This window comes from Artemia sp. Qi Xiang Cuo, chromosome 5 (assembly GCF_049724085.1).
Source record: "Artemia sp. Qi Xiang Cuo chromosome 5, ASM4972408v1, whole genome shotgun sequence".
Classification (NCBI taxonomy): Eukaryota; Metazoa; Arthropoda; class Branchiopoda; order Anostraca; family Artemiidae; genus Artemia; species Artemia sp. Qi Xiang Cuo.
This window is the reverse complement of record NC_142798.1, coordinates 35500226-35526902: the sequence shown is the minus strand read 5'-3', so window position 1 is coordinate 35526902 and position 26677 is coordinate 35500226. Positions and strand designations below refer to the sequence as shown.

Sequence of the window (26677 nt, the reverse complement as noted above, 5' to 3'; positions counted from 1 at the left end):
GAATCATCGTTCAACTGGATCCTCGGTTTTTTCTCAACCCCTGTTTGGCTCAGCTGTCATGCAACTCAAGCCCTGTTTAGTTCAATCCTGTTTCAACTCAACCCCCGTACAACATAACCCCATTTAAGTTAACCTACGTTCAACTAAACCCCTACTTAATCCAACCCTTCTGATGTGGATGAAAACGAGCCCACGTTTACAACCCGTGCAACTAAGCCCGTTCAACTGAACCCTCGTTCAACTGAATCCCCTATTTTTGTGTAGCCTCCATTTGTCTCAGCCCTCAAGCAACCCAAGCCCTATTTAGCTCAATCCTTTTTCAACTCAACCCCATTCAACTCAGACCCTTGCAACAAAACCCTGTTTAACTGAACCCTCGTTGAACTCAACCCCCATGGAACTCAATCCCATTTAACATAACCCTCGTTCAACTGAACCCCCGTTCGACCCAGATCCCGTTTAACTCAACCCCCATTCAACTCAATCCCTATTTAACTGAGTCCGATTTAAATCAACCCCATGTAACTCAATCCTCGCTTAAATCAAACCTCATGTAACTCAGTTCCCACTTAAATCAAACCGTGTTTAACTCATCCTAACCCGAGAAATAAGAAAAAGTTTGAACTAGTGCTGCTTAGAGGCTCAAAATTTGTTTCTCGCTTCGGTTGCTGATCAAATATTATAAATAGATTTTTTTTTTTTTTATGTGTCAATGGGGAGGAGGAAAGTTCGTTGGATTTGGGCCTTCGCTCCAAAATTAGAAATAGATTTTTCTCTGGTCAGGCTTAAATTTTAATAGGACGTAGTCTTCAGTCTTGTAATACACAATAGTAAGAAAGAATTTGAAGAAAAATTGAGAGGTATGGGGAAGAAACTAATTTTCTACAGGCCTAAAAATGTCTGCTGCAAAAAAAGGTTCTAGAAGAAGATTGCGAGGGTAGTAATTATTATACTTAAAGGAGGTTTGAATAGCGAATGAATTTCCATTTTCATTTGGATCTTTCGGGTGAAGTATGTTATGTAACATCAAAACCAGCCACCTGGCTGGTTATAATACCATAACTCTGACAATAAAAACAAATAAAACCCTAACTCTGAGAACCTTTTCTATCCCCCTTTATATGGATTATTTTGATGGACTTTGTTTTAAGGAGCATAGGAAAGGCAATGGGAGACCACGGAATCAAATGGGGAGGAAAAAGTCTCTTGGACTTGGATTATGCTGATGATTTAAGCATCCTAGATGAAAGTGTCAGCAAAATGAATGACGGTTTAGAGGTTTTGTGAGTTCAAGGTGCAAAAATTCGTTTGAAAATTAATGTTAAAAAGACTACGTCGCTAATGCTATTAATAAGTGAAAATTAACAAGTGAAGTTGTTTAATGAATACAGATATCTTGAGGTCAGCTTCACATTACTGGATAGTAGTATGAGCAAGATGGTTGGATCAGGGAATCTGTTAACAGTAGACTAAAAATGGCTCAGGGTGTTTTTCGCAGTTAAAAAAAAGTCTGGAAGAATAGAAAGATAAGTCTGCAAACCAAGATTAGAATATTAGAAGCTACAGTGATGACAGCGGCCAAATATGGTTCTGAAGCATGGACGCTCCGAAAAGCGGATGAAGATTTGCTAGTTGTTTTCCAGAGAAATTGCTTAAGGATTGTTCTAGGTACCCGGCTCACTGACCTTATTTCAAACAATAGGCTATACGAAAAATGTGGTTCAATACTGCTCTCTTAGGCTATAATGAAAGAAAGGTTGAGGTGGCTAGAGCACATTGTGCAGATGAAGGATGACAGATTGCCAAAGATCGTACTTTTCGGCCAACCATTTAGAGCTAAGCAAAAAGCAGGTCGCCCCCGTCTGGGGTGGGAGGACGTCATAAAGAAAGATTTAAAGGAAATGGGAGTTTTATGGGAGGGTATAAAAAGGGAGGCTTTGAATAGATTGGGTTGGAGGAGGATCGTGCGTAGCTGTGTTGGCCTCAGGCGGCTTGGTGCTGCGGTGAGTTGTTAGTAGTAGTAGTAGTAGTCTGAGAACCGTGGATGGGCAGCAATTTCAGCACCCCCTATGATGTTCTGGTGACCCGCTAGTGCAGGAGAAAAAAACAGACTTGTCCGGATATCAATCTCTTTTTCGAAATTTCCAACAGTTTGCTTCTTATTTAATTTTAGTGTAGAGATGAAAATAAATAGTATCCGTCATCAACGAATCAGCTTTGTATTTGAATGACTTTTTTCATTTGATTGTTTTTTTTACAAAATTCTAAATTTTTGCAGATGGGACTGGAAAGGGGGGTATTAAAGAGGGGGATTTTAAACACCAAGGGTTTTGATCATGGAGATTTCAGTGGTAGACCTTTTATTGTTTTAAGCCTTTATACTCCATATATGACACTAAAATCCTATGTTGGTGCCATAAAGCATTTTATAATGATGCTGTCATGACGAAATTACAAAAACGCTTAAATCGAGTATTAGCGAGTATTAGTAGTTACAAAACCAGTATTAGTTTTCAAATGACCTTGACTTTCAAATGTTCTAGTGCTCTATTAGTACTGGAAAAAGAAAAAAGGAAAAAAAGTGACATCGATGTTTCTAGGTCTAATTAAAAATTCCCATAAATCTTTTTCCACAATAAATTTTTACTGTTAGGATAAAAGTTAATTATAGCTATCATTCCAGATCAGCATTAACATCAATTTTTTTTTACGAGACAGAGTTTTTCGTTTTCTTGACGTGTTTTTAAGCTTTCATCCCCTATGGACCGTGATTTTCTCTGTGTTAATTTAAAATATAAGACACAACGATAAATTGTTATTTTTAGAGGGGGTGAGGGATTGTTTGGTACTTAATCAGTATAAAAAAAAAATACTTATCTAAGAACTAACAAATGAATAAAGCCCATTTTATTCGAGTCAATTTTTATCACTTTCGATAAAATGGGTTGGATTACATTTTGGGTTTCATTATTGATTTGAGGACGGTTGAATTGAATAGAATTTATTTGAACGGGGGTTGAGTCTAATAAGGTTGGGTTAAATAGGAAGTAATTTGCACGAGGATTGAGTTAAATCGGGGTTGAATTGCACGAGGGTGCAGCTGAATGGGGGTTGATTTAAACAAGGGTTCAGTTGCACGAGGGTTGCACTGCTCAAGGGTTGAGTTAAACGTGGTTCAGTTGCACGATGGTTCAGCTGTAAGAGATTCAGTTAAATGAGAGTTCAGTTGCATGGGGGTTTAGTTGACCAAGGGCTGAGTTACACGGGGGTTAAGTTGAAGAGCGGTTCAGTTCAACATGGATTGTCTTAAAATGGAAATTCCTTTAACAGGATTGGGTTAAACAGGGATTCAGATAAGCAGGGTTAAATTGCAGGAGTGTTCAGTTAAATAGATTCAGTCACACAGGGTCCAGTTAAACGAAGGTTCAGTTTCAAGGAAATCAACCCTTCTGTATTAAGTAGCTTGGGAATAAAATTTTATTATCCCTTTGGTCGACCCTGCTTAGGAGGGAGCCAATTTTTCTATTTTCCTTTCTGTGTTGGTGGTCCCTCAGCTCAACAATTCAAGGATACAAGTTTTGAGCCGATCGAGAAGAAGTTTTTTGGTCCTATTTTATGAGAGGGAGGTCTGACCCTTTTTTTTTCTTCTTCTTTTTTTGGGCATCAAGTTCCTTTTCCCTCAAGGATTTACGGCTGTAAATTTCAAACTGATCAGAGAATTATATTTTTTACCCGTTCCCGGGGCCCCTATCCCCGTCTTCACAACAAAATTTTGATTTCCTTTTACCCAGAGAATGACACCCTAAGAGTTTTGAGCCAATCTTACACCCAAAATAAAAGAACCCCACCCTCCTTTTCTTTTATATAACCTTTGTGGGAAGAATTGACAATTTGCATTATTAACGGTGCTTAACCCGGGCTTCTGGATCATTTCGTTCCGGTGGTGTTGGATCTTTCAACTATTTTGGACAAGATGGCTAACTGAAAAGTTTGATAAAATATCTTACAGGGTTATCGGCACCGTGTAGAAAACGGCAAGGGAGGCAGACTGGTTGCCAACCAATCACTTCTGACTCTAAGAAAGTGTTTTACAATTTTCAGGCTCCAACAGCAAGAGGCTCCGGAGCTTTTACGACCCCTCTTTCCGTTTGAAGTGGTCGAAAAAAAAAATCAGTGCATTGAAGAGATACGGCTCTTTACTTATGGAGTGATAGAGCACTGTCTCTGACAGCCCACTTTCCTTAAGTGGTAATGTTGAGAACCCCTTTCATTTTCTTTTCGAATGTGCATATCAGCTGTTTCCACGATAAGACGTTTAAATAAGTCGGTAATTGTTTTTTCATTTAGTTTTTTGTTAGTTAATGTTATAAGCTTACAAGGTTCTTAGTGCTCCCATTTCTCATTGGCACAGATCACCCAAATTAATGCGTGTAGTTGAATTCTAAAATGGTGCGCTCATAAAATAGTTTGTAGTTTTTTCGTTTATCGATGCTTTTAGTATTTTTTTTGTGTATTTTGGTGCGTTAAGATGTGCAATTAAGGTTTAATCATTATTAAAGTTTCTATTTACAGTGACATTGCAAGGCTGGAGGTCACCAAATAGCGTCCAAAGATTTGTTGGATTTATGCTTCAAGTTGAACCTGAAGATCAAAATTTTGATATTACTCCTGAAACAGCTGGAACCTTTCAGTTATTTGGCGATGCTCTTACACGCTTTAGTGACTATTGTCCAAACTCAGTAATGCACACATCTTCAATTCCCAAATCGGAGATACAAGTTCTTTGGACTTCTCCAGGACCTGGATCTGGCTGTATTAAATTCAGGTATTTAGCTTTTTCTATCCTAGACGTTTACCCCCCCCCCGGAAAACACCCCCGGAAAATATCCCCGCGCAAAATACCTTCCGCAGGAAATACCCCCGGAAAATACTCCAAGGAAAATACCCCCCCCGTAGAAAATATTTTTGGCTTAATGGAGCTCTTTACTTTTCTTTGAAAAACTTGTTTTGTGGAAAAAGTTTTTACATTAATTTCTGTTCGTATTTAATTAACATAGCCTAGTCTTTTTCATGGAAAAAAATTACATTTTTTGTTTTTTTTTTCTATTAAACTCCATCATTTTCCATTTTTCTACATGCTCCATGGGGGGGGGGGGTATTTTACACAGGGGGTATTTTCTGGGGAGTAAATGCTGGCTAACAGCTTTTTCGTAGTGGGGGGGGGCGACTCTTTAGTTTTAGCCTTATATTACTTACTTTTATTTTTTAGTTTAGCTTTAGTAATAACTTGAAGAGAGGGCCAACTCTCTTCATTATTTTTTTTTTTGCTCTCATCACGATGGTGTCTTCTTCTCTTAAAGTTAGGGTCAAGACACATTATCACTGAAGAAAAGTTTCTTACCTCCTAATCCAGGCTCATTCCAAATTTATGTAAATTTGTGACTAAGACTTACTTATTTAAGTGCTTTTGGTGCGTCTCGTACGAAGCCAATCTTGCGATACCACGATTGATATCTGTTCCTGATAAGCTGTCAGGAAGCTTGGTTCCCACCTTACGAACCATTTTCTTACCTCCGAGATTTCATTTAGCTTGCGATGTCTCCTTTGTTTCATTATTTGTCGATTATGCTAATTTCAGTACTTCGTTCATCGTAATTTCAGTGATACTTTTGTGTTTGTTTTCTGATCAATTTTAGAAACCATTTCCAAAAAGAAATACTTTCAAAGAAACTCAAAGAGCCATAATAAAATTTAAGACAATTAGAAATAAAGTGCTATAAGAACCAAACCTAAAATGACCCAAAATTAATATCAAGGACGAAATGAAACACAAAAGGAACAGAAATTAAAATTAATATCCACGGCAGAAATAAAGAAAAGAAATAATGATGAATTAATGATATCCTAAAACAACTAGAAATTAAAATGAATACTCATGTCAAACTTAAAACGAACAGAAATTACTTCGAACAGGATTATGGCTACTCCCCTCCACCAAACCGTAAACCTTCTAAAGTCAATTGCCTCATTTGCGTCCTATTGAAAACTAAATGTATTTTGAACTGTGGGCTTTAATTTTTCAAAACATCGACAGAAAATAAAGATAAAATAAAATCATCATAATCATGGAAATGACTGGAAAGTCTAAATAAAAATAAACTAAATGTTGATTATATGATGATATTATCCCTGGAAATCTCAGCCATTCAAGATTTTAATTAACAGTGCTGGCATTTTTCATTGTTGTAATTGTAAAAAAATGTTTAAAATATACTTTCAGTTAACGCAAATGACGCACTAGACATTAGAAAGTTTACGATCAGGGGTTCTGCCACGTGAAGTGGCTCTGGAAAAATGAATGATTAATATATTGATGGTTTGTGCCTCTTTAGTAAAGGCAACGCTAGAGCAATGCCTTTGATAATGTCTTCTGTTGTCAACGATTTTATTGCTATAAAAGAAAGTATTATCCCATTATCCGGACCTCTCTAAAAAGTCAAGTTTGGTTAATGCTAAAGAAATAAAATAAAATAGGATGAATATATATTAGTTTAGAAACAAATTTGGGCTATATATTTGCACATTAGGGGGGGGGAGCAAATCATTGCATATATTAAATACCTAACCTAGGTACCTCCCTCACCCAAAAATCCAAAAAAAAAACACAGTTTAATATCGTATACGCAATGAAAACCTTGCTATCATTGCCTGCTCTAAAACAGAAAGGGTTTTATCATTGCCTAGTCTATAGTGATTAAGCCGAGAGGCCCGGATAATGGGAAAGAACCTAAAAGGCTCAGCGTCTCGGGTTCTTGTGCAATTAAGTTATGAAGTTCACTCCCCAAGGCTACAACAGAAGGAGAAGGCTTGCCTAATGGTGTGTCTAACTCCCTCAAAGTCTGTGTAGGCGACCACACTAAACACAAAACTGCTTTGACAAATTTTTAAGTTATGCCATAAGGTCTTTCTCTTGGTCTTTTGGAAGGTATTATTCCACCCTAGTTGTAGTATTGCTCGTACCAGGATTTGTGCATCATTGAATGTGTAAGAATGAAATAATATATTGATTTATTTACTTAGGGTTTCATTGTGACGTTAAAAGGAATTTTTTCAATGCAAACCGACATACATTTAGAATGTTAAATTTTCAAAATGCTTATATGGCTTCTTTTTTTTCTTGTCCTAACTCTTGACCATTTATGCTTTTCGATAATCTGGAAGGCCGGATATGCTACGCTTTCACAGTGTAATGCACTTTTGATTTAATTAATTTAGTTACAAAGATTTAGTTTTGTAAGAACTAATGTCAATTTATGCAGTAAAGAGTCAAATTATTATACATTAAGTAATGTATAGTAATAATAGTAAGTAAGGAGTTACTCGGTCCAATAGTAACCAAAACTCTAAAAAATGAATTTTGATAGCAGTTATTACTTCAAAAATTGGCTCATTATGCTGATTTCCATTATATAAAACTCATTAAGTTTAGATTCAGTAATCAAAAGTGTCGACCCTGAGAAGAATTTGCCTGATTTTCGAAAAAAGGGAAAATATGCCGAAAAGTCAATGGGAATCACACCATTAGGTTAAACATATCAGAGACTATATGTAGGTTTACTATATAGGTTTCGAGCTTCTATCCCAAAAATGTGGAATCTAACATTTTTGCCTGGAGAAAGAACCGATGATCCTACATGATCAAGAGAGGGCTCATTTGAACGAAAATTAAAAGCTCCAATGCCCTTCTTAGTGGACAAATGTGATTGTACCAGAGAAAATTGGAATTTTCTGCCATTTCGTGGCACCGAACTATGATCAAACAGTTCGTGGTAACGAACTGTAAGTAAGGAGCGACCCGGCTCAATGGTAACCGAAAGTCTAAAAAACCGAATTTTTATAACAATAGATACATCAAAATAATCATATTTTAATTTTGATTTCAAATATATAAGTTTCATCAAGTTTGATCTTACCCATCAAAAGTTACGCGCATGAGAAAATTTGGCTTATTTTCGAAAAAAGGGGAAAAGACCCCTAAAAATTATAGAATCTTAATGAAAATCACACCATCATATTCAGCGTATCAGAAAACCCTACTGTAGAGGTTTCAAGCTCCTATCTACAAAAATGTGGAAATTTCCATTTTTTGCCAGAAGAAAGATCACGGATGCGTGTTTATTTGTTTTCTTTTTTTTCTTTTCCCCAGGGGTAATCGTATTGACCGAGTGGTCCTAGAATATCGTAGGAGGGCTCATTGGAACGGAAATTAAAAGTTCTGAGTGCCCTTTTTAAACGACAAAAAAATGGAGGGCAACTAGGCCCCCTCCCACGCTCATTTTTTCCCCAAAGACACCCAATTAAAATTTTGAGATAGCCATTTTGTTCAGCATAGTCGAAAATCTAATAAATATGTATTTTAGGATGACTTAATCCCCCACAGTTCCCAGGGAAAGGATGCAAGCTATGAACTTTGCCCATTGCTTACATTAGACCCCGGTGCCGCGCCGGCGGATCGACCGAACGCCGCCGACGAGAGGCCCGGTCGAACGCTGCCGAAGTGTCGTAACGCCACCGAAGTGTCGTAACGCCGCCGGCGCGCCAAAGGCGCGCCACCGCCAACACAGGTGGCGGCGTTTGGTCGACTTTAAATTAATTTTGCGGCAATTCTTTATTGCTTCAACCGCAAAGTCGGAGCTTTTCCTTCTCGTGTGGTTTAGTATTTCGATTTTTCTGATTAGAAATCAAGCAATGCTTGCACTATCCCCGAATTGTCGGGTATTTCCCCGAAAATCTATGCGTCACCCCGAAAAAAATTTGGGTCCCCGAATCCCCGAAAATCACTTAATCACAGTGCCATTCCTAGCAAGTTATCATCCGTAACTTCTCCAACAAAATATTAATTAGCACGGCATTACTACTCACTATTCTCTTGTTCGTGAATTTTTGTTTATTTTGTTACTTTATATAAAAACCAGACAGATATAGTATGAAATTGCAAATTGTGCAATATACACAGTTAGTAGAGTTGACCTTTTGAATTCTGCTACTCCTATGTACCAAACAGGTTTTTCTGGTAGGTAAACATTTCTACAGGAATTCTGCTACTCCTATGTACCAAACAGGTTTTTCTGGCAGGTAAACATATCTACAGGGGCATTACATTTTTCAAAGAGAATTAAGCAATACCGGTCCTATGGATGAACATTTTTACAGGTCATTACACCTTTGCCAAGAGGAACGAGTATAACTTGATTGGTGATTGGGATTTGAATAAAAGGAATAGTTTTCTTTACAATTCATATTAGTAAGAGAATAGAATTCAAAGAGAATAGTTTTTATTTGCAAGCCTATTGTTATTGCAAAAGGGTTACCTAATTTACTTCTTAGTGTTAAATGACAGATTTCCAAATACGATCATTTTGAAAAGCAGACAAAAGAAATTGGACACTATAATCAGAATTATTTGATTAACATTTAAAAAGGGTAATGAGATATGTGATCTGTATAATACACGGTAACCCTTCTCAGAATTGATAGGAGGCAAGATCAATAAAGGGGTAATTAGTGAGTGGAAATTTTTTTAATGCTTTTACATTCGGAGATGTTTGTTTAACATTTGCAAAAAAGGGGTAATGGAATTAGCGAATTGGAGGAGATGTCGTGATTATGTACAGTATAATACACAGGTGATGTTTTGGAGGGTTACCAAATTGGTGATTAAGACGGGCTTTGTCTAATTCTAGCCGGAAACTCAGAATTGATAGGAGGCAAGATCAAAAAAAGGGGTAATTAGTGATTAGATAACTTTTTAACGTGAAATCTCTGAATAAAATATTTTTGGAGAAATTATTTAAAAGGTATAGTTTTTTTTTAATGTATTTTATAGCTATTAGCAAAACGTCTAGCATAAAGAGCAAGGTATTTCGGAGAGGGCAGCTCACTTCATATACGGGGTAATTTGCATTCATCTTAGTTTTTAATGATATTCCTTTTTTGTTATTGTGAAAGGGTTACCAAATTGGTGATTAAGACGGGCTTTGTCTAATTCTAGCCGGAAACTCAGAATTGATAGGAGGCAAGATAAAAAAAGGGGTAATTAGTGATTTGATAACTTTTTAACGTGAAATCTCTGAATAAAATATTTTTGGAGAAATTATTTAAAAGGTATAGTTTATTTTTTTATTGTATTTTATAGCTATTAGCAAAACGTCTACCATAAAGAGCAAGGTATTTCGGAGAGGGCAGCTCGCTTCATATACGGGATAATTTGCTTTCATCTTAGTTTTTAATGATGTTCCTTTTTTGTTATTGTGAAAGGGTTACCAAATTGGTGATTAAGACGGGCTTTGTCTAATTCTAGCCGAAAACTCAGAATTGATAGGAGGCAAGATAAAAAAAGGGGTAATTAGTGATTGGATAACTTTTTAACGTGAAATCTCTGAATAAAATATTTTCGGAGAAATTATTTAAAAGGTATAGTTTATTTTTTTTAATGTTTTTTATAGCTATTAGCAAAACGTCTAGCATAAAGAGCAAGGTATTTCGGAGAGGGCAGCTCACTTCATATACGGGGGTAATTTGCATTCATCTTAGTTTTTAATGATGTTCCTTTTTTGTTATTGCGAAAGGGTTACCAAATTGGTGATTAAGACGGGCTTTGTCTAATTCTAGCCGGAAACTCAGAATTGATAGGAGGCAAGATAAATAAAAGGGGTAATTAGTGATTAGATAACTTTTTTACGTGAAATCTCTGAATAAAATATTTTTGGAGAAATTATTTAAAAGGTATAGTTTATTTTTTTTAATGTATTTTATAGCTATTAGCAAAACGTCTAGCATAAAGAGCAAGGTATTTCGGAGAGGGCAGCTCACTCATATACGGGGTAATTTGCATTCATCTTAGTTTTTAATGCTGTTCCTTTTTTGTTATTGCTAAAGGGTTACCAAATTGGTGATTAAGACGGGTTTTGTCTAATTCTAGCCGGAAACTCAGAATTGATAGGAGGCAAGATCAAAAAAGGGGTAATTAGTGATTAGATAACTTTTTAACGTGAAATCTCTGAATAAAATTTTTTGGAGAAATTATTTAAAAGGTATAGTTTATTTTTTTTAATGTATTTTATAGCTATTAGCAAAACGTCTAACATAAAGAGCAAGGTATTTCGGAGAGGGCAGCTCGCTTCATATACGGGATAATTTGCTTTCATCTTAGTTTTTAATGATGTTCCTTTTTTGTTATTGTGAAAGGGTTACCAAATTGGTGATTAAGACGGGCTTTGTCTAATTCTAGCCGGAAACTCAGAATTGATAGGAGGCAAGATAAAAAAAGGGGTAAATAGTGATTGGATAACTTTTTAACGTGAAATCTCTGAATAAAATATTTTTGGAGAAATTATTTAAAAGGTATAGTTTATTTATTCTAAAGATAATGACGTATACCTTTCCAGAGCATGTACTTGACGATGGCGAAATAGGGTGAAAGTAATTAGCAGATACGATCGAGGATTCCCCTCTGGTCACTGAATTGCCTTATGCTCCTATGTACCTTTACAGAGCATGTACTTGACAATAGAGAAAAGGGCAAGAAAAGAATTTTAATAATGGATAGCTCTACCTCTCCGACGTGTTCTGTATAAAACGCAAGTGGTGCTTGAACAGTGTTGTCAATTTAAGTATGTGTGTTTTTTTTTGGGCTCTTTGAGTCTCTTTTCGTTGTGTGTCTATGTAGGGTGTTTTAGTATTTTTGATGTGATTATAATTCTATTGTATTGTCTAGTCTTTTTTTTCTGTGTTTGTCTCTTTTGGCAGTGTGAATACGTATGTTATGTTTATATGTCTCTTTTTTTTGTGTGTGTCGTGTTTTGCTTTGTAAGTCTGTTTTATGTGTTAGTCTATTTTGGCCCTGTACTTCTCTTTGAGCTGTATGTGTCTCTTTGGGTCGTGTAAGTCTCTTTGAGCTGTATGTGTCTCTTTGGGATGTTTATGTCTCCTTGGGACTGTTTGTGTTTCTTTGGGCTGTGTGTGTCTCTTTGGACTGTGTGTCTTTTTGGAGTGTCTGAGTCTATTTGGTCTGTAGATGTCTCTTTGAGCTGTTTATGTCTTTTAGGTCTGTGTTTGTCTCTTTGAGTTGTGTTTCTCTTTGGGCTGTCTGTGTCTCTTTGAGCTGTTTGTGTCTCTTTAGGCTGTTTGTGTCTCTTTGGGCTGTGTGTCTCCTTGGACTGTTTGAGTCTTTTTGGTCTGTTTGGGTGTCTCTTTGGGTTTTTTGCGTCTTTTTGGTCTGTGTTTTTCTCTTTGGGCTGTATGTGTTTCTTTGGGCTGTGTGTGTTTTTGTGGTCTTTTTGAGTCTCTTTGGGCTGTGTGTCTCGCTGGTCTGTTTGAGTCTTTTTGATCTGTTTGTGTCTCTTTGGGCTGTTTGAGTCTTTTTGAGCAGTGTTTGTCTCTTTGGGTTGTTTGTGTTTCATTTAGCTATGTGTGTCTCTTTGGGCTGTTTGAGTCTTTTAGGTCTTTATATCTTTCTTTTGGATGTCTGTGTCTCTTAGGGGCCGTGTGTGTCTCTTTGGGCTATGTGTGTCTCTTTGGGACATTTGAATCTTTTGGTCTGTATGTGTCTGTATGGGCGTTTTTTTTTGTCTCTTTGGGCTGTGTGGTCTGTGTGTGCCTTTTTTGGCTGTTTTTGTCGTTTTGGGCTTTGTGTCTCTCTGTTTGATGTGTGCGTCTCTTGTCTCTTTGGGCTGTGTGTCTCTTTGAGCTGTTTGAGTCTTTTTGGTCTGTTTGTGTGTCTCTTTGAGCTGTTTGAGTCTTTTTGATCTGTGTTTGTCTCTTTGGGCTGTTTGTGTCTCTTTGGGCTGTGTGTGTTTCTTTGGGCTTTTTGCGTCTCTTTGGACTGTGTGTCTCGTTGTACTGTTTGAGTCTTTTTGATCTGTTTGTGTCTCTTTGGGCTGTTTGAGTCTTTTTTTGGGCTATGTTTTTCTCTTTGGGCTTCTGTCTCTTTGGGCTGTTTGTGTTTCATTGGGCTATGTGTGTCTCTTTGGGCTGTTTGAGTCATTTTGGTCTATGTGTCTTTCTTTTGGCTGTTTGTGTCCCTTAGGGGTTGTTTGTGTCTCTTTGGGCTATGTGTGTCTCTTTGGGACGTTTGAATCTTTTGGTCTGTATGTGTCTGTATGGGCGTTTTTTTTGTTTGTGTCTTTGGGGGGCTTGTTTCTGTTTTGGGTGTTTTTTTTTATTTTGGGGTTGTGTGTGTGTCTTTGGGCTATGTGTCAATACGTTTAAGCAATAAATATCTTTAAGCTTGACCCGTCTTTATTCTTTAGAATAGTTCTATTGTAAGCAAGTAACAAACTCTTTCCTGAAGTCACCTCTTGGATACACAATGCAGAAGCTTCATTTAAGAAACTATGAAAAAATTGTAGGTAAGTAACAAATTCTTTCTTGAAGTCACCTCTTGGATACACAATACAGAAATTTCATTAAAGAAATTATGAAAAAATTGTAAGTAAGTAGCAAATTCTTTCTTGAATTCACCAGCTGGATAAAAAAAAAGACATTTCGTTCAAGAAATTATGACAAAATTCTAAGTAAGTAACAAACTCTTTCTTGTTTTCACGAGTTAGATATATGATGTAGAAATTAAATTCAAGAAATTATGAAAAAATTCTCAGTAAGTAACAATTTCTTTCTTGAAGTCAACTCTTGGATACACAATATGGAAATTTCATTCAAGAAATGATGAAAATATTTGTAAGTAAGTAACAAACTCTTTACTGATTACGTGCGCGCACGTAACCTCGTATAACCTTAAAAATGAAATAAAGCTATGTCGAATTTGCATGTCTCTCGTGTTGTCTAAAAAAAAAAAACAGTCTGGTTGAAAACGTGGAGTTTTCGTACTGCTCACTTTTTTGCAATGTGTAGGAAGCAGTGGGGAATCCCCGCTCATTTGGAAAGGTGCCAAGGAAAGGCAAGCAAATAGCATGTAGTTTCAAAACGTGTTTAATCACGTTTCTTGAATGAAGTATCTGTACAAAAGTTATCCAATCACTAATTACCCCTTTTTTTATCTTGCCTCCTATCAATTCTGAGTTTCCGGCTAGAATTAGACAAAGCCCGTCTTAATCACCAATTTGGTAACCCTTTCGCAATAACAAAAAAGGAACATCATTAAAAACTAAGATGAAAGCAAATTATCCCGTATATGAAGCGAGCTGCCCTCTCCGAAATACCTTGCTCTTTATGGTAGACGTTTTGCTAATAGCTATAAAATACATTAAAAAAAAAAAACTATACCTTTTAAATAATTTCTCCAATAATATTTTATTCGGAGATTTCACGTTAAAAAGTTATCTAATCACTAATTACCCCTTTTTTGATCTTGCCTCCTATCAATTCTGAGTTTCCGGCTAGAATTAGACAAAGCCCGTCTTAATCACCAATTTGGTAACCCTTTCGCAATAACAAAAAAGGAATATCATTAAAAACTAAGATGAATGTAAATTACCCCGTATATGAAGTGAGCTGCCCTCTCCGAAATACCTTGCTCTTTATGCTAGATGTTTTGCTAATAGCTATAAAATACATTAAAAAAAACTATACCTTTTAAATAATTTCTCCAAAAATATTTTATTCAGAGATTTCACGTTAAAAAGTTATCTAATCACTAATTACCCCTTTTTTTGATCTTGCCTCCTATCAATTCTGAGTTTCCGGCTAGAATTAGACAAAGCCCGTCTTAATCACCAATTTGGTAACCCTCCAAAACATCACCTGTGTATTATACTGTACATAATCACGACATCTCCTCCAATTCGCTAATTCCATTACCTCTTTTTTGCAAATGTTAAACAAACATCTCCGATTGTAAAAGCATTAAAAAAATTTCCAATCACTTATAACCCCTTTTTGATCTTGCCTCCTATCAATTCTGAGAAGGGTTACCGTGTATTATACAGATCACATATCTCATTACCCTTTTTAAATGTTAATCAAATAATTCTGATTATAGTGTCCAATTTTTTTTGTCTGCTTTTCAAAATGATCGTATTTTGAAATCTGTCATTTAACACTAAGAAGTAAATTAGGTAACCCTTTTGCAATAACAATAGGCTTGCAAATAAAAACTATTCTCTCTGAATTCTATTCTCTTACTAATATGAATTGTAAAGGAAACTATTCCTTTTATTCAAATCCCAATCACCAATCAAGTTATACTCGTTCCTCTTGGCAAAGGTGTAATGACCTGCAGAAATGTTCATCCATAGGACCGGTATTGCTTAAATCTCTTTGAAAAATGTAATGCCCCTGTAGAAATGTTTACCTACCAGAAAAACCTGTTTGGTACATAGGAGTAGCAGAATTCCTGTAGAAATGTTTACCTACCAGAAAAACCTGTTTGGTACATAGGAGTAGCAGAATTCAAAAGGTCAACTCTACTACAGTTCTTCATATGTTGACAAAAAACAGTATCGTCTTTATGAAATGAGTCTAAATCATTTTGAATGTAGTTTCCCAATCGCTATCTCTATCATTGTTTGTAGTCAAGAATTTTATTTTCAAGTTGAATAGAATTATAGAACAAATTCACTACTATACAGCTTCAGTCTTCAGTTGGATTTTGAAATTGACAGCCGACAGATTTTTTCTACTGCTGAATTGTAAGTTTGCAGATTTTTTTTTTTTTTTGGTGGTTTTAGATAAGATTTTCTTAATGTTTAAAATTCAATTGTTGAACGCCTGAATGTTTAATACTCAATTGTTCGGAAGCTACCCATAAAATATGACTCATAAATAAATTGTAAATTATTGCCTATAGGGGGGGGGTATAGGGGACTATCATTTTTAAGTGATAATACCTTATTTTTTTATTGAAAGCAGGGATGCCAAAAGGAAAACTTTTTTTTCATTGAAAGTGGAGACAGAAGAAAATAATCAGGCACGTACGCAGGAATTTGTTTCGGGGGGGGGCGAATCCTTTAAACCCATAATTCTGTGAGAAAAATCAGAAAATTATGGGAAAATGAAAAAAATCGTGAAATTTCGGGGGAGACCCGGGCCGGGAGGCCCCCCCCCCGGCGTACGTCCCTGAAAATGGTATCAAATTTCCTGGGAAACCATTGAAATACTTTGATAGACCCAGGTCCCCCCATTAAGACTTGTTCATTGTCTTGGATATTTTGCGATTTCTCATAGGCTACTGGCCTAATTTGGCTTTTGTGTGTGCTCCCCTTTAATTAGATTCTTTGAATCTTATTGAATGCCACGGCGAGTCTATGACTCAGTTTTCCAATAATTTAAGGTATATCTGAATAATTTCGACATTTTTGTTGTTGTCTTTGTACCCCTTTACTCATACCCTCAATTTTTTTCAAGGAACACTAAGCTGTTTAACGTTATTCTGCGTGTATAGTGACCTAGTTAATTATTAAGTAACTTATTTTCCTAATGAAAGATGAGACGGTATCCTATCAAGGTGGTATCCAGAGGGGGGGGGGGGTAGGAGGGTATTAAATTTAAATTATAATATCTAGAAATTTTTTTATTGAAAGCTGGAATATTAAAAAGTAATTTTTTTTTAATTTAAAGCGGATACGGCATTTTATCAAGGTGGTATCCAGAGGGGGGGGGGGGGGTAGTGAACAATCATATTTAAATGATAATACCTCGATTTTTTTTTGAAAGCAGGGGTGCCAATAAGTTAATTATTTTTTTTTATTTAAAGCAGAGATGGTGTCCTATCAAGATGGTATCCAGAGAGGGGGCATTGGGAGTTATTATATTTAAGTGATAGTACCTTGATTTTTTTTTTATTGAAAGTAGGGATGCCAAAAAGTTGAAAAGTTGAAAAAAATTATCAAGATTTTTTTGAGTCATGCTTGATACAGCCCTTGCATGGTCTTATTGCCCTAAGGGAAAGGTGCATACGCGTCCAACCCGTTTTTTTTCTTACTGATGAAACGGGTTTAATTTGAAAACATTCATTCATAAGTACCAGGCAGATTCGCACTAAAAGGAATTGGTGTGACGAAAGCGATATCGACATCCCCACCTAACGTTGCGCTCGAGTGACAATGGCGCCCTTGGTCCAGTGCCCAAGTTACATTAAAAGGCCAGGCCATAATGAAAGCTTTCAATTTGGGAGGTTCAAGGAAGAGTCTTTGACAGTCTTGTGACCTCAGGGTACTAGATGTTGCAACGTTCTTACGTATCTACAGTTGTTTAAAAAATTCGATCACCCCAAAAATGAGTACCAAAAATATGCACAAATATAACAAATGTAACAATTGGAATATTATAACACTTTTTTCAAAGCTTTGAAGAAAAGCAAAAAAGGCTAAATACCCCTAACTACACTTGAAAGCTGTTTTAAAAAGAAGGTCTTTGGAGATTTCCATGGAAATGACCATAGCAGAAGCTTTGAGCCTGGATGGGAATCTAACAGGAGTCTTTGAGTATTTGACCCCAGGTGACTTATTATTGCGACTTTTTTTAAATTTGGTAATTTTTGTGAGCATTTGGAAATCAAAAAGCTTAAACTCAATAACTGATACTAAGTGTCCTAACATTTTGCTTGGATTAAAAGTGACGGACTAGGATGAAAATCTCAACATCTTCCTGGAGATACTTCAGTCTGCATATTATTTCATTTAATTACATTTAAAACGGATGAGCTTTTCATTTTTACCAGAAAATAGCTGGCATTTAATTTTTCTTCATACCGAATAAACCATTAAGTGTTTTTTTTTTCAGTGTAATTGAAGTGTTCTCATGTGAAGTCTTCATCATGTATTTTTCAATTTGATAAATTTACTCCTTTTAGATACAGTTTATAATGTGACTGATACTAGGTATTTATCAATTTAAAATTTGGAATGAATCCCCAAAAGAAAAAAAAACCGAATAATATCCAAAAGAACAGCCGAAAGCAATAAAAAAGAAGCAGTTCAGCCTTAGCCTACATGACATATATTCTATAAAGAAGCCAAAAAACTTTCAAATGCATTTTTTTTAAATTGTAATTACAAACCAGTTTTCAATACAAGAGTCTTTTTAAGAATCCAAAAGAGCAAAAAAAAACAATCAATATCAAAGTCGCCCATTTCAATTGTTTTAGAGGTGACAAAACAGGTAGCCTATAGGCAAAGGGCATTATGAAAAAATTAAGCTTCTAAGTTCAAAGTTATATTCAAAGTTTTTACCCAGATAGCTGACGAATTTTGTGATACGGTATTTGAAGTTGTATATGCAGTAATGCTTAATGAAAAAAACTACAAATTTTGATAATTATTTATGTTAAGAATACATAACTAGTAGATACTTCAACTGCTCGTATTATGCAAGGGTTCTGAAACGCCACAGCCATTTCGTTTCTACCACATTTCTACTATTCTTGATGAATAACGAAGAAGACCAGTTTCCAGCCAGCGACTTGTGAATTTTTGAACTCATGAATAGGCTCGAATCTGTTGTAAATTTAAGCTATGATTTGAGAAAGACTGATAAAAAGATCTTGCGGTGTGCTAGCCACCAAAGCCATATCATCTGCAAATAACAGTAGTGATAGTTTATGGGTCCCTAGACTAACATTCGGAGCCCATCTATTCTCTAGATAATCAACAGCATCATTTATAAAAATATTAAACAATTTAGGAGAAAGAGTGCTGCCTTGTTTTACACCCAGCCTAATATTAAAAAACCTAGAAAACCTGTTACCAACTAACACGATTCCACTCACACAAATATACATACTAAATATCAACCTCACAAACAGATGAGGGAAGTAAAGTCTAAATAGGACTTCCTTTAATAGCTTTCTGTCGACACTGTCAAACGCCTTGTGGAGGTCCAGTAAACCCACATATAAACAAGTTTTTCCCTTTCCATATTTATCAATTAATGCTTTTAAAATAAATATTTCATCTACTGTTCCGTACCCTGTCCTAAAACCTCCTTGGTCTTCATGTATTATATTATTTTTATTTAACCATTTAGAGAGCCTTGTATCTAGTATTTTCTCCATTATCTTACTTAAAGCAGGGACTAGCGCTATTAAACGATAATTCATGTGCAACTTAGGGTTACCTCTCTTAAAAAGCGGCATATGCAATGATCTCTTCTACTCACTTGGCCAATGTCCTGAAGTTAACTCCTTATTACAAAGAAAAACAATTATCGACATAAAAATTTAAAGACAATTTTTAAATAACGTTATTGGTACACCATCAACACCCGCAGCCGAACCTCCTTTTAAATTCTTGAATAAAAACTTAACCTCATCATTGCTCACTCCCCCTACTGAATCATAATCATGTTCCTTCATAGGATAAACAACCATCTCTGTGGTATGTGTTACCTCTTATAATTCTGCGCGATCACCTTTCAAGCTTTCTAGGTAATCAGGCCACGAGTTGGTATCTGGAGCCACCTATTTATTTTCTTTTTCGTTTCCAATATCATTCCTTATATAAACCAAAAACTTCTTAAAATCTTTATTTTTAAAATAATCTTCAAAATCCAGTTTCTTCTTAATTTCAAAACATTTTATAATCTCTTCGTTTATATTTATGTTTGGCTAATCTTAAACTTTGCTCTTCAGGTTTATCACATACTTTTAAATGACTTAATAAATATCTAACCTTTTCTTTCATTAACTTACATTCCAAATCAAAATATCGCTCGTTTTTTTTTTCGTTTTTATTCAGATTACACGATGCTGCACAACTGCAAATTATTTAATTTAACTCCATAATTATACCATGTATATCATTTCCATCTTCTTCTAACGCTTTCAACTTATTTGTTATATGCAACTTCATAAGCTCCCTTTTAAATTTTTCAAAAAAAATTATCATTTAAATCATATCTAATTCGTTTTCCTAAGCCCTCTAATCGAAGCTCTTGACTTACTTGACTTAAGGCTCCTGCCGAGGGTTCGGCGTCGAGAACGATGAGACTAGGCGCCTCCAGGTTGACCTATCGCTTGCCAGGATCGCAGCTTCTTCCACCGGGATGTGGGCTTGGGTGAGGAATTCATCGGCTTTGTCTTTCCACCTAGTGGGTGGGCGTCCTCTGGGTCGTTTCCATCCGTGTAGGGTGGGGCCGAAGTCAAATGCGACCCGTGCTGGGGCGTCGCGTGGCATGCGAAGGAGGTGGCCGTACCACTGAACAGTACGCTGGGCGAGCTGCGTCGAGAAAGAATTTTGAGCCGTACGTGATAGGAGAGTCTGGTTGCTAACGAAGTCAGTCCAGTGAAGCCTTTCGATTCTTCGGAGGTGTTTCGTCTGAGCGACATCGACGGCGCTGAGGATAGATTTGGCAGCTGGCCACGTCTCCGCTCCATACAGCAGGACGGTACTGACTGACGCATTGTAGATGCGCATTTTGGTAAAGCGGCTTATGTTTGGCTTTCGCCAGATGCTGCTAAGCCTCCCAACAAGTGCTGAAGCTTTGGCAATTCGAGATGTAAGCTCTTTTGTGATCAAGCCATCATTCGACAGAATAGATCCCAGGTAAGTGAAGTCTCCAACCACATCCACTCGGTTGCTTCCGATGTTGACTTCCTTTACAGTAGACGTGGGGGGTTCAAGGAGCATAACTTTGGTTTTCTGCCAGTTGATCTTCAGTCCAACTTTCGAGGCTTCTTCTGAGAGCACCTGGAGAGCTTTGGTCATCCTATTGACGGTGCTCGCAACTAGCGCTATGTCGTCGGTGAAGTCAGAATCAGAGAGTACCCGGTCTCCGAACTGAAGACCGAATTGAAGGCGATTCATCGTGCTGGCCATAACATGGTCTATGACGCAGTTGAAAAGCTCGGGAGCGGCCGGGCAACCTTGCCGGACGCCAGTCTTCACCGGGAATGTGGGACTGCGTCTTCCATTGACTTGCACGCAGCTTTCCGTATCCTCATACAGCTTTTCAAAGAGTGAGCAATATTTCTTGGGTAGATTTGTAGTTCTTAGTGTCAGCCAAAGTGAACGGCGGTCAACAGAATCGAAGGCAGCCTTAAAGTCCACGAATGCGATGTACGCTTTTTGGTGGAACTTCCGCGTCTTCTGGATCAACTGGCACGTAGTAAACATTTGCTCCGTCGTCGGCCTGCCGGGCATGAATCCGGCTTGCTGGACTCTTCTCTTTCTACGCTAAAAGGTGGAACACCTGTCCAGGAGTGACATGGCGAAGAGTTTACCAGGAACGGAGAGAAGCGTGATCCCACGATAGTTGGTTAGATTTGACGGCTGCCCTTACGTTTCCAGAGCGGCAATATGATGCCAGCACGCCAGTCATTCGGTATGCTTTCCGTCGTCCATACAGCTGAGAAGATTATCTGGAGCCACAGAATCATCGCTGCACCCCCGTAATTGAGTAGTTCTGCAGAAACACCTCAGACGCCGGGGGCTCGATTATTATTTAACCGTTTTACAGCATTTTGGATCTCAAAGGTGGTAAACGGTTGCGATACGAGGTAGGAAGTAGCCTCGGGTGTGGTCATTGCTGCTTGAATCAGATCAGGGTTGGGATGAGCAACTGCCTCGGCATTCAGAAGCGTTGAGAAGTGACTGCTCCAGGCAGAGAGTTGGATTGCATCGTCATCCGGCATGCTTCCGTCAGCAGAAAAAACACGGCTCACGGTGGAAGTATTCCCTTCCGTCAGCTCGCGGAGGTGTTTGTAGAGGGAGCAGGTGTCTTCTTTTCTCGAGGCATCTTCAAGATCGCTGGCTTTCTTGTCGACAAAGGTCTTCCTATCACTGTGCAGTAGGCTATTGCGCAGGCCATTGAGTTTTCTGTACTCTGGCACATTCTTTGCTAAGCGGGCCTTCCGGCTCAGCTCAATTACAGACAGAGTCTCCTGGGATATCCAGGGTTTATTCTTGCGTCTGCTGCGGCCAATGGTACTGCCAGCAGAATCGAGTATATTATCTTTGAAAGAATTCTAGGCTACTTCAGGGTCGTCCAGAACTTGGAGGCAGCTGAACTGGTTAGAGATATCGAGAGCATACTTCTGTTGCATCTCAGACGTAGCCAGACTACTCAGATCGAGCTTGGGAGGCAGTCTTTCTTGTCCTCGTGCTCAGGCGTAGCCTGAGTGTGGCGACTACCATCCTATGGTCTGTTTTACCAAGCTTGGCTGAGCTATAAGTCCGGCACTTTGTTATTGACGAGCGCCAGCGACCCGAGATCATAACATAATCGATCATCTTCTTTGTCTGGCCGTCGTTACTATACCAAGTATATTTGTGTATATCTCGTCTCTGAAAGAGCGTGTTTGAAATAACCAGATTATGCATATTGCAGAGCTGGAGGAATTTTGTCCGTTGTCATTCAGTGAATCTGGAGTCACAGGGCCGAGAACACTTCTCCACACGCCCTCCCTGTCATTTACCATCGCGTTAAGGTCTCCCAGGAGAGTGACGATGTCGTGGGGTGGGACTCTAGACAGGGTCACTGAGAGCTCCACATAGAACTGATCCTTTACTTCCGCAGGACTCGGATTGGTAGAAGCATAGCATACAATAATTGTCCACTTTCCATGCTTGTGCTGGAGCCGAGCCATCAGTGTTCTATCTGAAATTTGTTTATAGGAGAGAAGGCATCTCTTGGCTCTAGCGTTCAGCGTGAGGCCTACACCATTTGTCTTGCTTTTTGGGTCACCAGACCAGATGAGGTGATATCCTTCACCAATATCCTCGGACTTCCGACAAGGCGGGTTTCCGTAAGGCCAGCCACAGCTATATTGAAGCGTTTTAGCTCATAGGCAAGCACTGATTTAGCTCCAGGAAAGTTGAGTGTGAGTACGTTCCAGGTGGCGAGTCGTATTCCACCCTTGTCAATACGGTTCATTCGAGCGTCTAAAATGGGTCCAAGGACATGCTGGGGTCGGGGAAGGTAAAGGGGGGGTAAATCATCTGAGGCAGCATCATCGTTTTTCGTTGTGATAAAATTTTCGGGTGGAGGGTTGAAGGCCCAACCGTGTCTAGGCCTGGGATCTAATTAGAGCTAGGACTTGCCTAGATACTGAAAGTCCCTGGGGTGGGCTCCACCCACCTCATAAGGTTGAGGCTGCCCATTAACATAGAGCTTTTAGTTAGGGAAAACTCCATATCCAGAGGCACGTGGTCAGTAGACATAGTCTGCCTCATTCCGGACGAACTCCATCCGCCTCCAATCGAAGTTCTCCATTAGATAAATTTCTAACTCGAGGAACAACATCCTGAAGCTTCCCAGTCTTCAGCTCAAGCTTAATAGCTCTATGATCGGATCCAACTAAATCTAGTACGTCAAATTAATCGATTCAGGTACAAATTTCGTATTAATCAGCGCATAATCTACAACACTTGGAGTTGGGCCCGAAAGGCAAGTAAATTTGCCCAGACCCTTATCATTTCCAAACCTTCCATTCGCAATGATCAGACCATGTTCCCCGCAAAGCGCCAGGAGCTTTCTTCCCCAAACATTTATTTTTCTATTTTCATCCTTGTTACTTCGCGGTAATCTACAACAAATTGGGACCGAATCCCCTAAATCTGGGATTAATAAATCTGGAACCTCAACCTCAACGCCGGTATAAACATTGAAATCCCCCATCAAAACGCACTCAAAATCACTATAACTTTCATGTATTAGCGACAATTCATCATCTAAAATTTCTCAAGTATTTTCTCTACTAAACGAACTATTTTGTGGAGGGATGTATACAACGCCCAAAATTTATCTCTTCCCCTATTTAAAACAAATACGTAGCCAAATTAAGTTTTCATATTTACTATTAATTATTTCATAACCATCAATGGCTGATGATTTAATCAAAACCAAAATACCACCATAATGTCTATTATTTTTTGCTAGTTTACGCACAACCTGTTCAACCAAATACCCAGGGAGAGGTGATATAGGAGAATGATCGTTCCATGTTTCAATAAACGAAATCACATCAAACGAAAGTAATTCATCATATAAATAAGACAGCTTATCACGTGGTCCTTGTATGTTCCATGACACTAAACTCAGTATATGGCTCTTTATTTCCTATGCGTCTACGTTTTCTGTCAGTGCGTTAAGGTCACTAGCCACATCTTCGCGTTTCTTGTTCCTGGCCTCTGTCAGAGAAAGGACGAAATGGTAATACTTATGACTGCAGCTATTAATATCTGTTAGCACTTGCTGTCTAATATCAACACAAGCACGGGAAAAACCACTGCGAGGTCTTCTGTTAACTTCTTTTCTTGGAGAATGGTTTCCTCTGGGTGCCACGTTACGAGTGCCTGGTCGATGTAGGTCATTAGGGCTAATAACAACACTAGCAGGTCTTTTATTTGCCGATACTGCCTGAGAATAGGCTAATGATGTTATCACTGTTTCGGCATCGCTATTACTGGCATCACTATCTAGCCCCATCGGGATAACAGCAGGGTAATTTGGGAGTCTAGCACTAGGGGGTGGACCAAGATTTTTAACTGGCGCCAAGTTACATTTAACCTCAATCACAGCCTTTCCATCGTACCTGAATAGTCGGTCTTGGATAAACAGCTTGTCACCTCGTAGTATTGCATCACGGCCGTCGTTCTGTGCAAGATTCATAATTTCCTTTAAGTGTTTACGGGCTTCTCTTTGTTTAGATTTGTAATCTTGGGCGACCGAAAGACCTGTCTCTCTCAATAAGGAACTATTTCTTAAGATGTAGTCTCTGATTTCGACCGAGTTTAGCTTCACTACTACTGGCCCTGATTTCAATCTAAAAATGTCACGTACATCACATCGACTTATTTTGAGAAAATAAAAAAAACAAGTTTTTTTAACTGAAAGTAAGGAACGACGTTAAAACTTAAAACGAACAGAAATTATTCTGTATATGAAGGGGGCTGTCCCCTCCTCAACGCCTCGCTCTTTACGCTAAAGTTTTTTTATTGTTTAAAAAAATAGAGTTGTGAGAAAGTCGAACTTTAGCGTAAAGAGCAAGGCGTTGAGGATGGGACAGCCCCCTTCATATTCGGAATAATTTCTGTTCGTTTTAAGTTTTTACGTCGTTCCTTACTTTCAGTTAAAAAAACTTGTTTTTTCTATTGAATTTTTGAACGTTTTTGAATTAATGCAGGTTTTGATTTTGGCTCACCGTACAGGAATAATTAAAACAAAATTTGCATATTATATTTGGTTAAATGGCTTTCTCGAAACTTGTTTAATTTTATTTACGAACGTTTTTATTAGTAATAAATATACGTAACTTAGAATTAACTTACGTAACGACCTTCTATATTCATAAATTTTTAACACGTATATTAGGGGGTTCGCCCCCTAGTCAATACCCTGCTCTTTAAACTATACTTCGAATTTTCTTTTCCAGTTCTTCAAAAATGACCTCTTAATCACAATCAGTTGATCAGTTGAAAAACTTTTTTTTTATTTAATTCCTGATCTTTTTCTTTAATAATGCTGGGAAATCCGGCGCCCCCTTCATAGCAATGTCCCTTCCCCCATGAAAACTTCCTTCATGGAAAGATCCTTCCATATAGCCCCCGACCCTCTCCTTCCCCCACCTACCAGAAAAAATCTCCTCTGAAAAAGTCTGTATACTTCCCAATAACCAATACTATATGTTAACATTGAGTAAAGTTCATAACTTTCAGCCCTCCCCCTGGGGACTTTGGGGGATCAAGTCATCCTAATCATATTTTCGACCATGCTGAACAAAATAGATATTTCAAAATTTTGATCATGTGACTTTGAGAAAAAAAAAACCGTGAGAGGGGGCCTAGTTGCCCTCCATTTTTTTTTGGTAACTTAAAAAGGGTATTAGAGCTTTGAAGTTCCTTTCTAATGAGTCCTCCCACAATATTCAAGGACCACTGGGCCGATACGATTATCCCTGGGGGAAAAAAACAAACAAACAAACAAACAAATAAACACGCATCCGTGATCTTTCTTCTGGCAAAAAATGTAAAATTCTACATTTTTGTAGATAAGAGCTTGAAACCTCTTCAGTAGGGTTCTCTGATACGTTGAATATGATGGTGTGATTTTCATTAAGTTTCTATAGCTTTTAGGGGGTCTTTCCCCCTTTTTTCGAAAATCAGCCAAATTTTCTCAGGCACGTAACTTTTGATAGGTAAAATTAAACTTAATGAAACTTATATATTTGAAATCAGAATTAAAATCTGATTCTTTTGATGTATCTATTGGTATCAAAATCCCGTTTTTTTAAGTTTCGGTTACCATTGAGCCGGGTCGCTCCTTACTTACAGTTCGTTACCACGAACTGTTTGAGAAGGCATAGCACGGTTTAATAAATTCATTATTTCTTGCTTCACAGTATACTCGCCATGGTGTTGAGGAGTAAAGGATAATTATAAATAATCAAATTTGTTCTTTTCTGCTCTGTTTCGAGCTGGTTGGCTCGTTCAGATATGATTACTAGGTCTGATTTCATATTTTCCAGCTCTTTTTTAATTTCTTCATTTGTCTCAGCATTGCTAGATAGCTGTGTACTAATGTTATTCATCTGTAATTGTGAGGCAGTAATGCTATCCGAAAGTCCAGGAATTGCATTAACTTTCTCCGAAAGCGCTTGTAATAAATCCATTTTGAAATTTATTTCTCGCAAAAACTGGGCATTTTGCATTTTCTCGGCCTCTAATGTTTGGTTTGTCATTTTCACACTTTGGATCTTATCGATGCACAAGTGTAGTCCTTAATT

The 26677-nt window shown here is 37.7% G+C and overlaps 1 protein-coding gene across 2 annotated transcripts in view; it reads left to right on the top strand.

The window, feature by feature from the left end:
- LOC148952085 (spondin-1-like) overlaps window positions 1-26677 on the top strand; it is a 185168-nt gene that overhangs the window by 27686 nt on the left and 130805 nt on the right. For both annotated transcript variants that reach the window (XM_089089526.1, XM_089089525.1), the window contains exon 3: window positions 4573-4825. In XM_089089526.1, the coding sequence (XP_088945652.1) occupies window positions 4573-4825 (253 nt within the window). The remainder of the gene's footprint in view (window positions 1-4572; window positions 4826-26677) is intronic.